The 12001-nt window shown below is 41.2% G+C and overlaps 1 protein-coding gene across 4 annotated transcripts in view; it reads left to right on the top strand.

The window, feature by feature from the left end:
* CPED1 (cadherin like and PC-esterase domain containing 1) overlaps positions 1–12001 on the top strand; it is a 202951-nt gene that overhangs the window by 92811 nt on the left and 98139 nt on the right. For all 4 annotated transcript variants that reach the window (XR_004645491.1, XM_034768566.1, XM_034768576.1 and 1 more), the window contains exons 16-17: positions 1182–1368; positions 2799–2967. Coding sequence is in view for 3 of the 4 variants with exons in the window: in XM_034768566.1 (XP_034624457.1) it covers positions 1182–1368; positions 2799–2967 (356 nt within the window). In the remaining variant the exon portion in view is untranslated. The remainder of the gene's footprint in view (positions 1–1181; positions 1369–2798; positions 2968–12001) is intronic.

Below are 12001 nucleotides of genomic sequence, written 5' to 3'. Positions count from 1 at the left end.
CTATTAGTGATTTCTCAGGGAATAAGCATACATCCTGAAAGGATCTGTACTTTACACAGGCCACATAGCATCTTGGGGAACTCAGGAGTGCTTCTTATATCCTTTGAACACTTGCTTTCCCTCAACCCTCTATGCTGTACGTTTTGAATATGACCTGTTCTCTTGGGAATTTGGCCCAAATTCTGCTCTCAGTTAAACCAGGATAACTCTGGAGTAACAGCATTAACTCTATTTACAACAATGTATCTGAGGACTGAATTTGGCCCTTTTGTGTTACTCTCCAGTTAAACTCACCCTCCTGCACAGGGCCCACACAGGGCTCTATGAACTATTTAAGCCCCCTTAAGCCATATATTAAGCTTCCAGATTTGCTCAGCTATTTGAGGGAAAGAGTTTACTGGCTGGAATGTTTGCAGAAGCAGCCAGTTATAATTGAATATTGGAGAATATTCAGAAAAAGCAAATCTTGAATTTGTAAACATGCCAGAAATCTGATTCTAACGGATCAGATTAAAATAGTTGCAAGAAACTTGTTACAGTTGAGCTACAGGCAAATAATAATTCACAGAAATCATTTGTCAGATAATGCAGAATAATGAGTGTGTTTGAGAAAATCATGATCTTTATGGATTGCCCACAAACAGAAAAGAGATGCAATTTGTTGAATGAGGATTCTTTATAAATTATTGGCCCTGCTGTACAAATGACCCCATGAGTCCGGATGTCACCCACGTGATGAGTTCTTATGAGCAGTAAGGGTGTTTCCAACAGATTGATTTTTTCCTGGCAACTACACATATACATAAGCCCTGCACACAGGCTGGTACATACCTAAATTGGCTGTGAATTTCTGTCATTAAACTCATGTAAATTTAAATTAATCCATTGGAGACAGGATTTTCTGACCTTAATCCTTAAACTTTCAACACCTTATTCAGGCTTTTAGTTTTGTGACTCCTACTAAAGTCATTGGGCAGAAAATGGTAAAAACCCTGCACAGGTCTGAAAATGGACCCCAAGTGCCAATACCAAATCCATTAATGCCTTGCAGCAACGGACTCAGCATTGCTATGAGTTAATAAATCTCACCATTGATCATTTAACAGCCTGCCAGCATTTACTTGTTATTTTAAAATGTCCATATGTTTCACAGTTTTTTCTTTGATGCCTTCTTGGAACAGATAAAGATACCCTATCTCATATCAGGCAGATCTTCACTAGCCCACCTTTGGACCTGAATCCGAAATTTAATCCAAAGATCAAAGAGTACTACACTGAAGTCCCATTTGATGTGGTGACAGTGAAGATTGGAGCAGAACCCTCTAACTGTCAGTGCCAGGTGCACCTTGATGAGAGGAAAGGACCAAGGTATGGGGAAAAAATGATCCTGTAAGCACAGAGCTGATTCTTAATATTGGAGAAATGGCAAGGATGGCAGCCACCTCTCCATTTCCAAGAGAACAAAGTACTTAGGAATTAAGATTACAAAAGGAGATTTTAATGCCCAGACATTTACTCCTTTAGATTTGTATTTATTTATCAATGTATTAAAGATGTACCCATTACAATCACAGTCACTGTTAAATTCCAGTTAACAAAACCCCAAACTGTTAGAATCTCCCTCCAACTTCTACATAAAACTACTCACACCACCAATGGTCTGAGTGTAGACGGGGAGCATGGTTGTTGGTAAAATATTCAGGGTCCAAATTATATAAGCTAAACAGCACTGGATCTCATCAGTAACTGAACAGAAGATTTTCAAGGTGAACCCAGGAGCTGCTGGAAGTGGCTATGGTGATTCACTTGGTACAGCCCTTCTGTCTTAGTCAGTATAGGGCCAGCATTCCACCATGGTGTAAGGGACCTATTGGAGGTGCTGCCTTTGGTGGTGTGTAAAACAGAGGACCTGAGCAGTTGTGGTCATTGAAGGTCTTATGGTCCTTTCTGCAAAACTATGGGGGTTTGTCCTGGTGTCCTGGCCAATATCTTTTATTATTAATCTAATACTCTTCCTGTGATTTCTATTAGAGAAGTTTTTCTTGACTTCTCATTAAAAAAAAGAACGAACACAAAACCCTGTCACATAACATTTTTGATGTAAACTGGCTGCCACAGGATACCCCAGAGTTGCGTGCATGGAGTGATCGATACACATATAGACATGTATGCTATATAATAAGAGTTTTCAAAATAGTTTGAGAGCCTTCTGAACAAAAGAGGTTATATAAATATTTATTAAGAAGTAAAAGCATTAAAAGTTCAAATTCTGTTAGTTCCAACTATTCTTAGTTCACTGCAGAGCAAAAACCTCTCCGGCACTGCTCTTGTCTATCATGTTAAATGGTTTATTTGGGACTCCATCATTCTTGGACAGTGCACAATTTTGAGGGCTAGCTAAACCTTTCAATCTCATTTGTCTCCCTCCTCACTTCATCACTGATTTGAAACTGCAAGAAACTATTGTCCCTAGTTGCATCATTCACAATTTTCTTGTCATAGTTGCCTGACTGACTTGCTAACTCTGAAGCTCTCTCTTCTATCTAAGTTGCAAGCTAAAGTAACATGACATTTTTAGATTGTTTCTGGCACATTTTTGCTTTATTGCAAGATTTTTTTAAAAAATGCCTTTGCAAGCCATACTTTACACTGTTATTCATCTGAAACCATGGAAATGAACATTATTAATAGAAATCTTAAAAGCTGAGGTCCATGTAAATTGCAGAGGAAAGTACTGTTCAAATCTTGACTGATTTAACAATGGGCCTATCACTTTCTATTGTTGTTTTCCCTTGCAGTGTTGCTAACTACCCCCTCGGCCTGGGAATTAATAAAATCGCTATTCTAGTAACAGATAACTCGCATTCCAACTCCGAGGTTTTGAGCAACTATAAAATCACTGTCTATCGAGAAGACCGCCCGAGTCTGCCTTTGTTTGAGGACTATATGGTGTGTGGTTTTGTGCAGGTACTGTTTGCTTTTTCTTCAAATATACACTTTATATATGTATATGGCCTGATTATGATCTCACTTACACTGGTGTAAATCAGAAGTAACTGAATTGAAGCCAACATGGAACCTGTTTAGATTACAATGAGGTCCCCTAACTCTTTGGAAATTCTCAATCCGTATTGTATAAAATAGGGGGATTATGAAGTTTTTTGGCTATAAATATAAATTGTACATCAGTAGCTTTTGTACTTTGTATGCATTGGAAAACTCCAAGCTAAGTTGCCATGACCTTGGTCAACTGAAATCCTACTTGCCACGATATTGTATCTTTCTTTGTAAGAAGCATCAGAGTTATCAGGACAGATGTAGTAGAGTTTCTGTAACTATGATCATCTGTGGAGTTGATGGCAATGTTTTGATCGTTATGATTGTGATTATGTATTCATTTATTCTTTGCTTAGTGCTGACAGTGAGGTCAGTTCTGGTCAAGATACAGATGTCAAAATGATTTATGAATGAAAAATGTATAGTCTAGAAGACAAACATATAAAGTGAAAACACACAGGGGAGGCCAAAGGAAGGAATGACCTTAGCTTAGATTTTTTTAAGTGTGTGTGTGTATGCAAATGCATTATATATGTATGCAAATATATATTGTATGCAAATATATATCTAATGTATATATGGATCCTTATGGAAGCATTGAGCCTTTAGAAGGGATCTGAATGAAGAAAATCTTAGGGTCTGGCACACTGCAGTTGGAAGGACATTTCATACATAAGGGTCAGCATAGAAGATGAGAGTAGGAAAATTAAAATAAAGGGGCACTGAGGTTTCATTGTTAGTGGAGCAAAGGTGGTAAAGGAGAATGTGCTAGGATATGAGATCTGAGATGTAGGTCAGGACAGCTTTGTGCAGGTCTTTGAAGGCTGAGCACTAGAAGTTAAAACTTGATATGGTGGGGAAGGGGAAATCAGTGGAGAGATTCCAAGAGGAAAGTGACAATAGGCAAGAAAGATAACTTGGTTTGTGGAGTTTTGAATAGATTGAAGAGTGGGGAGGTGTTATAGGGATCCCAGAGAGATTATTTCAATAGCGCTAAATTATATTATTGCAAGCGGGCAGGATTGTAAGCAATAGGGCTTTATTAAACTCAGCATTGTGGGCTCAGACTCTGCCATTTTTATTTGTATCACAAAACTTCCTGACTTACACCAAATATCCCCCTTTTAAAACCTGATTCTTTTTCTCCAGTTTTTCTCAACATACTACAGAGGAAGTTAGAGTAATCAAAGTGGGAGCTGACACATGTTTTAGATTTTGGGACAGAAAAGGGTGTAATTTTAAAAGAAAAGGTATTGTGAAGAAATAAGCAACAAGGCTTGCAACAGCAGCAAGGAGAGGTTGTCAGTGTTGTTGGGAAATTATGTAGTTGGCAGTAACGAAGTCAGTCCACAGGGTCCTTAAAAAACAAAATCATCAATGCAAATGTATGGTAAAATTCTCTTCTCTGATTCTTATATGTAACCAATGCAAAATATTCTATAAACCCACACTATAGGTTGAAAGGGATAATTTTGTTCTCAGATTGAAATCAAATCCAGTCCCAGAGGAGAGTCTCTGATATGGAGCCAGAGTTCAGCCCGGCATGTTCAGAGATATAATAACCAAATCTTCACTGAGCTTAACATCTATGTGTCTAATCTAATCTTTTGCTTTATATCATGTACCTGCATCATGAAACCCAGGCACTATTTCCACAAAGGTGAATTATGCCGGCTAGTGTTCCACACATTTTGAATTAATTTGTTGTTGGAGCTTTTGTATAGTTTTCAGGAAATCCAGTGATGCTATAGGAATGAGCAATTGATTGCAGAATATAAATAACCTTTTTCTTTATATTGCCTGATGAGGCCTCTTTCTTTGTAGGTGGTCTGTTCTACAATTAGGGATTGTTTTTAGTGTTCTTTTTTGGAGACGTGTTATTTTCTTAATCTTTACTAAAAAGGACCCAAAATTGATTCTGACTGGGTCTTCTTTTCCTCATTAAGTTTTGGCATGTTGAAAAGTATGATTATGGAAAAGTTTTGGCAATAGTTACTCTTTCAGTAACTAAAAACAGGTATGTAGTCTTGAAATAAGTTTAAATGCACAAGTGATATAAAAGGTGTGGAAGTGCGCCTATCAGTTTTCTTGATGTATAGTAGTGCCGATTTTCATAAATCCTACTTGCCTGAATTAAGGCAGTGATGTACTTTCATAAGTGATAAGGGTAGGGAGCAAATTACAGTCAGGAGAGGATTAAGAGTTGCTCATGAGATCTAAGCCAACAAAGCATTTGAAGGTGGCCCAGTGACTTGCCTGATGTCAGTAGTGAATCGGAGTAAAACAGGAGAGCAGCAGTGGGAGGGTATATCATATGCTACTTGGAAACCAGAATTGTCTGTGAAGATGAGAAAAGCCACTCCTATCACCCATCTTGAGCATATATCTGGTTCCAGGAATAGGAATTTGTGCTAATGTATGTTCTCCCACATTACAGTTTACACTGTTGTTAAAGTTTTATTTTAGTATGTATGCGCCCTCATGCCATATCTTTGAAGCACTGTTGAGAGATCTGGAATGCTTATCATGAAAAGTGCTGTATAAGTTCCTTTTGCTTGAACTGCATTTGTATGCTCATATGTGAAAAGTTTTTTCCTAATTAAATGTATCATGTAATTGTTCAGAGCTATGGAGGTCTTTAATAGCTAAAAATAAATATGAGAAGAAAAGCATTTTTGAGGTATCTAATGGGGATTGTGAAGATGCAGCATGTGATTTTAAAGAAGCATTTCTTTTTAGGTATGTTGAAGGCAAACATTTCAGAAACTATCTTATTAAATCTAAAAAACCCAAAGTTATTAAGGTTTCGAACTGGAGGTAAAAATGGCACCATAAAAATGCCAAGATATTGCATTTCTTTTTTGCTTCATCCGTATTTGCTAGAGCAAACACTCTTTTGTTTATGGTGATTTATTGATAGGAAACATATTTTAAGTGCTCCAAATATTATAATTATATTACACTTTCTGTATTGGAGTACATTACACACACAGGCAGCATTTGTTATAGTCACTGTTCAGTGGCTTCCATGCTTGTTCTCTTAGTAACCAGACACCTGTTCCAGAAGCAAAAGGATAAATACACTGTGAACTGATGGATTCTCCTTTGGATACTTGACTATGCACAACTGGGATCATGCCTAGGAAGAGAAAGGTCAATGACAGTGGTGTGGTCTTTCTCACAGTAGGCTTCAGTTAGAATTCTAATCCAGAGACTTTTTTTTAAAACTTTCTTTTATGTTTAATCCCGTTAGGATATTCAGGTTTCACTGCAAGCTGATACCATGATGAAGGTTACAATACAAAGACAGAGCTAGAGATGTTGTTTCCAGTCTTCTAACAATTCTCATGCATCTGAGTAATCCTGGATTAAGTTCAAGGCTATTCAGTTAAGAAGTGTGTGGTTCCGAGCCTCACATTCCCTTGGAGTACCAAATTATTGTCCTTTCTCCTTATTGATAGCAGCCAGAATGTCCTCACTAAAACCAAATTAGTAGGGGATAAACTGTGGAGTCACTGCAGCACATTAAAAGGCTTTGCATCCCTTTTATTTGCATTCTGCTCTTCTGCAACGCTACATTGCCTGTAAATGAAAAGCTTGTTGGTTTGTTTTTGTTTGTAATTTCATTTTATTGGTGACAACATTCAAAGTATTTGAATTTGGTTGTGTGGCAGCATTGCAATATTCCTAATGGCCTTGTAATCTCTATGTAGGCAATGTACAAAAAGAGCAAGTGGAACCAATAGGTTGTTTCCATGAGACAGGGATACCACTGTAACCCCCATACGGCAGAGCCTAACATTAGTTATGCACTGTCATAATGGTCAGAACTAATGTATGGAAATAACCAGAGTATCTCTCCATTTATTATGTTGTGCATTATCTTTAAAACACATAGCAATTTATTTATGTATTAGAGTAAAATGTTTTTAATGTTAATTACCTCTTTCATTTTTAATACTGGTGTAGCTAGAGTTCTGGACAGTGACTGGTGACATGCAAAGGTTAGAAGCCACTCTGTGATGCCCTGAAAATTTATATCTACAGTATCATGTTAATATTTTTTGTGCACGTTCATTTCCTTAATAGCATTAGCTATTCTTTTTTGGTTTTGTGCTGAGAGAAATGAATAGCCAATACACTATTTGCTAGTTACAGTGTATCATTATCCTTGTCCCTGCATTTCTGTGAAACATAATAATACTATAAAGAATTAGTATTGTACAGTGGTTCCATTAAGTAAGTTTCTATTAATTTGAAAGTTTTTACTGGTATATGAGAGATTTCCTATATTTATAATGAGAAATAGCAGCAGGACCAGTAAAATCTTTCCAGATGGTAGAATCTTCTTAAGTGCACCCATTGTATATAGATGCTGTTATATTGTATCAGTTTAGCTATATATAAACCTATTTACTTGTATCTGTTTACTATAACTCATATAGCATGACAAGTCTAGTAGGTAGTGATCATACAATATGATACAGTGATTACAGCTGTAGTGGTTATACAACACTAGATGCTTTCAGAAACACACTGTGGGGCCAGACCTGCCCATTGAAATCATCTGCAAAACTCCCATTGGCTTGAATGGGAGCAGGACCAAGCCCTAAGAATAATAATACCGAGATCTTACACAGCACTGCCTGTAGGTCACTAAGTGCCTTACAAAGGAGGTGAGTACATTTGTAAATTCATTAAAATCATTTTGGTTGTTATGTTAGGTAATTAAACTATGTATATTTCATTGTCAGTCCAAACAGGGAATTACCTGGCAAGGCAGTGTGTTTTGCTACATTTTAAGTGAAGCGTGCTTTTACAGATAGACAGCATAACCAAGTCAGTTATATAAAACAACAGTAATACTTTTCACTGAACACCTTTCAGTTGAAGTTCTCAAAGTGCTTTACTAATATTAATTCTCACAACAACCTTGTGAGATAGACAGGAGTATTATCCCCATTTTGCAGAGAACTTATCTGAGGTATAGACAAACTCAGGCCTGGTCTACACTACACAGTTAGGCTAACCTAAAGCAGCTTACATCGACCTAATTATGTCAGTGTACACACTACAGCCTTGTCCCACCAATGTAAGTGCTCTACTACACCGACATAATAACTCCACCTCCACGAGAGGCATAGGGCTTATGTCGGTGCAGTTAGGGTGACGCAGTGTCTGTGTAGACATTGTGCTAATATAGGTTGTAAGTTTTTAGTGTACCATATAAGTTTTTAGATACCATGCTCCTGTCAGCTAATTCCTAAGTTATCAGCGCCAAAAAGGCCCCAAAACCCTAGAATTTTCAGGTGACTTGTGTCTGATGAAGTGGGCATTCACCCACGAAAAGCTTATGCTCCAATACTTCTGTTAGTCTTAAAGGTGCCACAGGACCCTCTGTTTCTTTTTACAGGTGCCTAAACAGTCCCTGGAATCACAGTTAGTTTCCTCCTCCCTCTCCCTCCCCTCCCAAAATCTGAAATGGCACTCTAGTGAGCCAGGAGTGGCGAGAGGGCTGCAGGAGGAGTGAGGGCTCTGGCAAGATGCAGCCCCAGTGTGACAGTGTGAAGCCTGCCTTGAGCACATGCCCAGCAGCAGCGCAGAAGTAAGGGTGGCAATATACCATGCCACCCTTACTTCTGCGCTGCGGGTGGCAGTGGCGTTGCCTTCAGAGCTGGGTGCTCGGCCAACACCCACCGGTATCAGGCCACTGTGCCAGTGCTTAACATGTGCCAGGGCTGCTTCTATTTCAATACAAATTAAACACTGGGGAGGCAGCGGGGCCCAGAGGTGATTGCAGGGGAAGGGGGAAACCAGGGAGCCCCTGGGGGCCAGAGGTGATGGGGGGCAAAATACAATTTTTCCCAGAGCGCCATTTTCAGTAAGGCTGGCCCTGACCATAGTCTTCCTCATCAACATCACCAGTGACCATCATTCTGGCACCTCCCAAGGGCTCCCTCCTACTGCCCACAGTCTGGGATGCAACTTTTATAATATGTTACACTAACGCCCCTATATCTAATGCATGTTCAGAAGGGTTTTTTCCCCCTTTTCCTTATTTGTATTTCCTCATCCTACTAATGCTGAGGTGTCCTCCTTTTATAAGTTTGTATATTGATACATGTAACTGCCATTTCAGCTCATGATCCTATTCATCGCCCCTTGATTAAGTGGATTTATGGTTATTACTGCAATGTTCCTTGCAGTAGCACTAGTTGTTTCAGATCATATTATCCTTGTTTTGTTAGATGGTTTCACCTGTATCTTTGAGTTTTCTGTGTAACATTTGCCGCTTCTCAGGAAGTAGCATGCAGAGGGGCGTGATCCTGTGTGGAATATAGAATCATCACTATTACAGTCAAGAGCCTGCATGTGCCCTGGAACTAGTGTGCAAATAGATTGCTGGAAAGGATGGGCAAGGAATAACCTGCCACATCTTTACGGTTTTGGATGATCTAGGACCAAGAGTAACAATATGCTGAATATTCAGTGATTTTTCTATTGCTCACTGTGGTGGGGCGATTACCCCACACCTAGAGAGACTGGGCTGCGGCAGGCCTAGGCGCCTGCGTAGATGCGCGGCCAATCAGGAGAGGGCTTACTGGGAGCCAATAGAAAGGCAGATAGGAGTCAGCCAATCAGAGCCCGGCTTAGCCATATAAAAGGCTGCCCAGAGCAGGAGCAGTCAGTCTGTCCCAGGCCTTCAGAGGGGAAGGTCTGTCTCCAGAGCTGGGAGGCCAGCACCACGGACAGCGCAGTGCAGGCCAGCCTGAGAGAGTGGGAGAAGGCCCTACTCTATAGCCTGCTAGGCGGCAGGCCTGGGAGGAGGAGGCCTGACGTAGCGAAGGGCTGTTGGGGAAGCGGTCCAGAGGGATAGTCAGAGGAGGAAGGAGAAGGAAGACAGTGAGACTGTCACACGAGGGCCTCTGGACCGGGACTCAGAGTAGTGGGCGGGCCTGAGTCCCCCCCCCCCTTTTCCCCCTTTGTTTGCTGTGCTACCCCACGCACAGCCACGGGCCGCAGGGAGCGGCCGGTCAGAACCACACCAGATCCTAGACGGTGAGGATCGGACTTGAAGGTGTGGGGCTGTTGTTTACCCCCCCCCGGAAGGGGGTGTGATTGGACAGAGGGACACTGCCGGAGGGCAGTGTTCCAGAAGAGGACGCCGACGTCGGGAGCAACGCAAGTCCGTGCACCCCACAGAGGCGAGACGACAGGCGGAACGCCACCCAAAGAGGGCGCTCTACTGGCGCAAAACTAATTCCCCGAAGCGGCCAGGAGGAGGCGCCACAGCGGTGAGCTACCGACCCTGTCACACTCACTAATGAGTGAAGTGTCATCAGCTAACTCATTTCACTTACGATCAGCAGCCAGAGAAAGGATTAACTCGCTTAGCTCATTTAAGTTATTTTAAAAAGAGATCCTTTGGTATACAGCTTTTAGTCTCCTTTTCTCCTCCACTCCCTTTTCTTAGGCAGCATTGTTGTAGTGAGGACTTATAATTAGCAATGATCTCACTCTTCATTACAGTTGAGGCCTGTGAGCCTCATTCCTTGCTGCACCTCATAGCTCAGTATTGCAGTTTTTTCTTAAATATCCCCTCTTCTTCCTTTCCCTCTTCTGCATGCCTCTGCTCCAGCATGCTCCCTGCCATGCCTAGTGATACTGTTGCTGAGACTCTTGACCTGACTGATGGTTTGGTTTTTTAACTTACATCCTTCTGCTGTTAGTCTTATGGTGCAATGTAAAAATGTCTTTAGCATTTCAAGATGATGCATGAGAATGGGATCAGAAAATACAGATATTGAAAAGACCCAACAGATTGATTCCATCCTTTGGCATGCTCATGATATTGTCCCACAGATAAAGGATTTGTCAGATATTAAATAGATACTATACTTCATAGAATCATAGAATATCAGGGTTGGAAGGGACCTCAAGAGGTCATCTAGTCCAACCCCCTGCTCAAAGCAGGACCAATTCCCAACTAAATCATCCCAGCCAGGGCTTTGTCAAGCCAGGCCTTAAAAACCTCCAAGGAACGAGACTCCACCACCTCCCTAGGTAACGCATTCCAGTGCTTCACCACCTTCCTAGTGAAACAGTGTTTCCTAATATCCAACCTGGACTTCCCACACTGCAACTTGAGACCATTGCTCCTTGTTCTGTCATCTGCCACCACTGAGAACAGCCGAGCTTCATCCTCCTTGGAACCCCCTTCAGGTAGTTGAAGGCTGCTATCAAATCCCACCTTGTTCTTCTCTTCTGGAGACTAAACAATCCCAGTTCCCTCAGCATCTCCTCATAAGTCATGTGCTCCAGACCCCTAATCATTTTTGTTGCCCTCCGCTGGACTCTTTCCAATTTTTCCACATCCTTGTTGTAGTGTGGGGCCCAAAACTGGACACAGTATTCCAGATGAGGCCTCACCAATGTCGAATAAAGGGGAACGATCACGTTCCTCGATCTGCTGGCAATGCCCCTACTTATACAGCCCAAAATGCCGTTAGCCTTCTTGGCAACAAGAGCACACTGTTGACTCATATCCAGCTTCTCGTCCACTGTGACCCCTAGGTCTTTTTTCTGCAGAACTGCTACCTAGCCATTCGGTCCCTAGGCTGTAGCAGTGCCTGGGATTCTTCCGTCCTAAGTGCAGAACTCTGCACTTGTCCTTGTTGAACCTCATCAGTTTTTTTTTTGGCCCAATCCTCTAATTTGTCTAGGTCCCTCTGTATCCGATCCCTACCCTCTAGTGTATCTACCACACCTCCTAGTTTAGTGTCATCTGCAAACTTGCTGAGAGTGCAGTCCACACCATCCTCCAGATCATTAATAAAGATATTAAACAAAACCGACCCCAAGACTGACCCTTGGGGCACTCTGCTTGAAACCGGCTGCCAACTAGACATGGAACCATTGATCACTACCCGTTGAGCCCGACGAT

This window comes from Trachemys scripta, chromosome 1, assembly GCF_013100865.1.
Source record: "Trachemys scripta elegans isolate TJP31775 chromosome 1, CAS_Tse_1.0, whole genome shotgun sequence".
Classification (NCBI taxonomy): domain Eukaryota; kingdom Metazoa; phylum Chordata; order Testudines; family Emydidae; genus Trachemys; species Trachemys scripta.
This window is presented reverse-complemented; position numbering and strand designations above follow the sequence as displayed.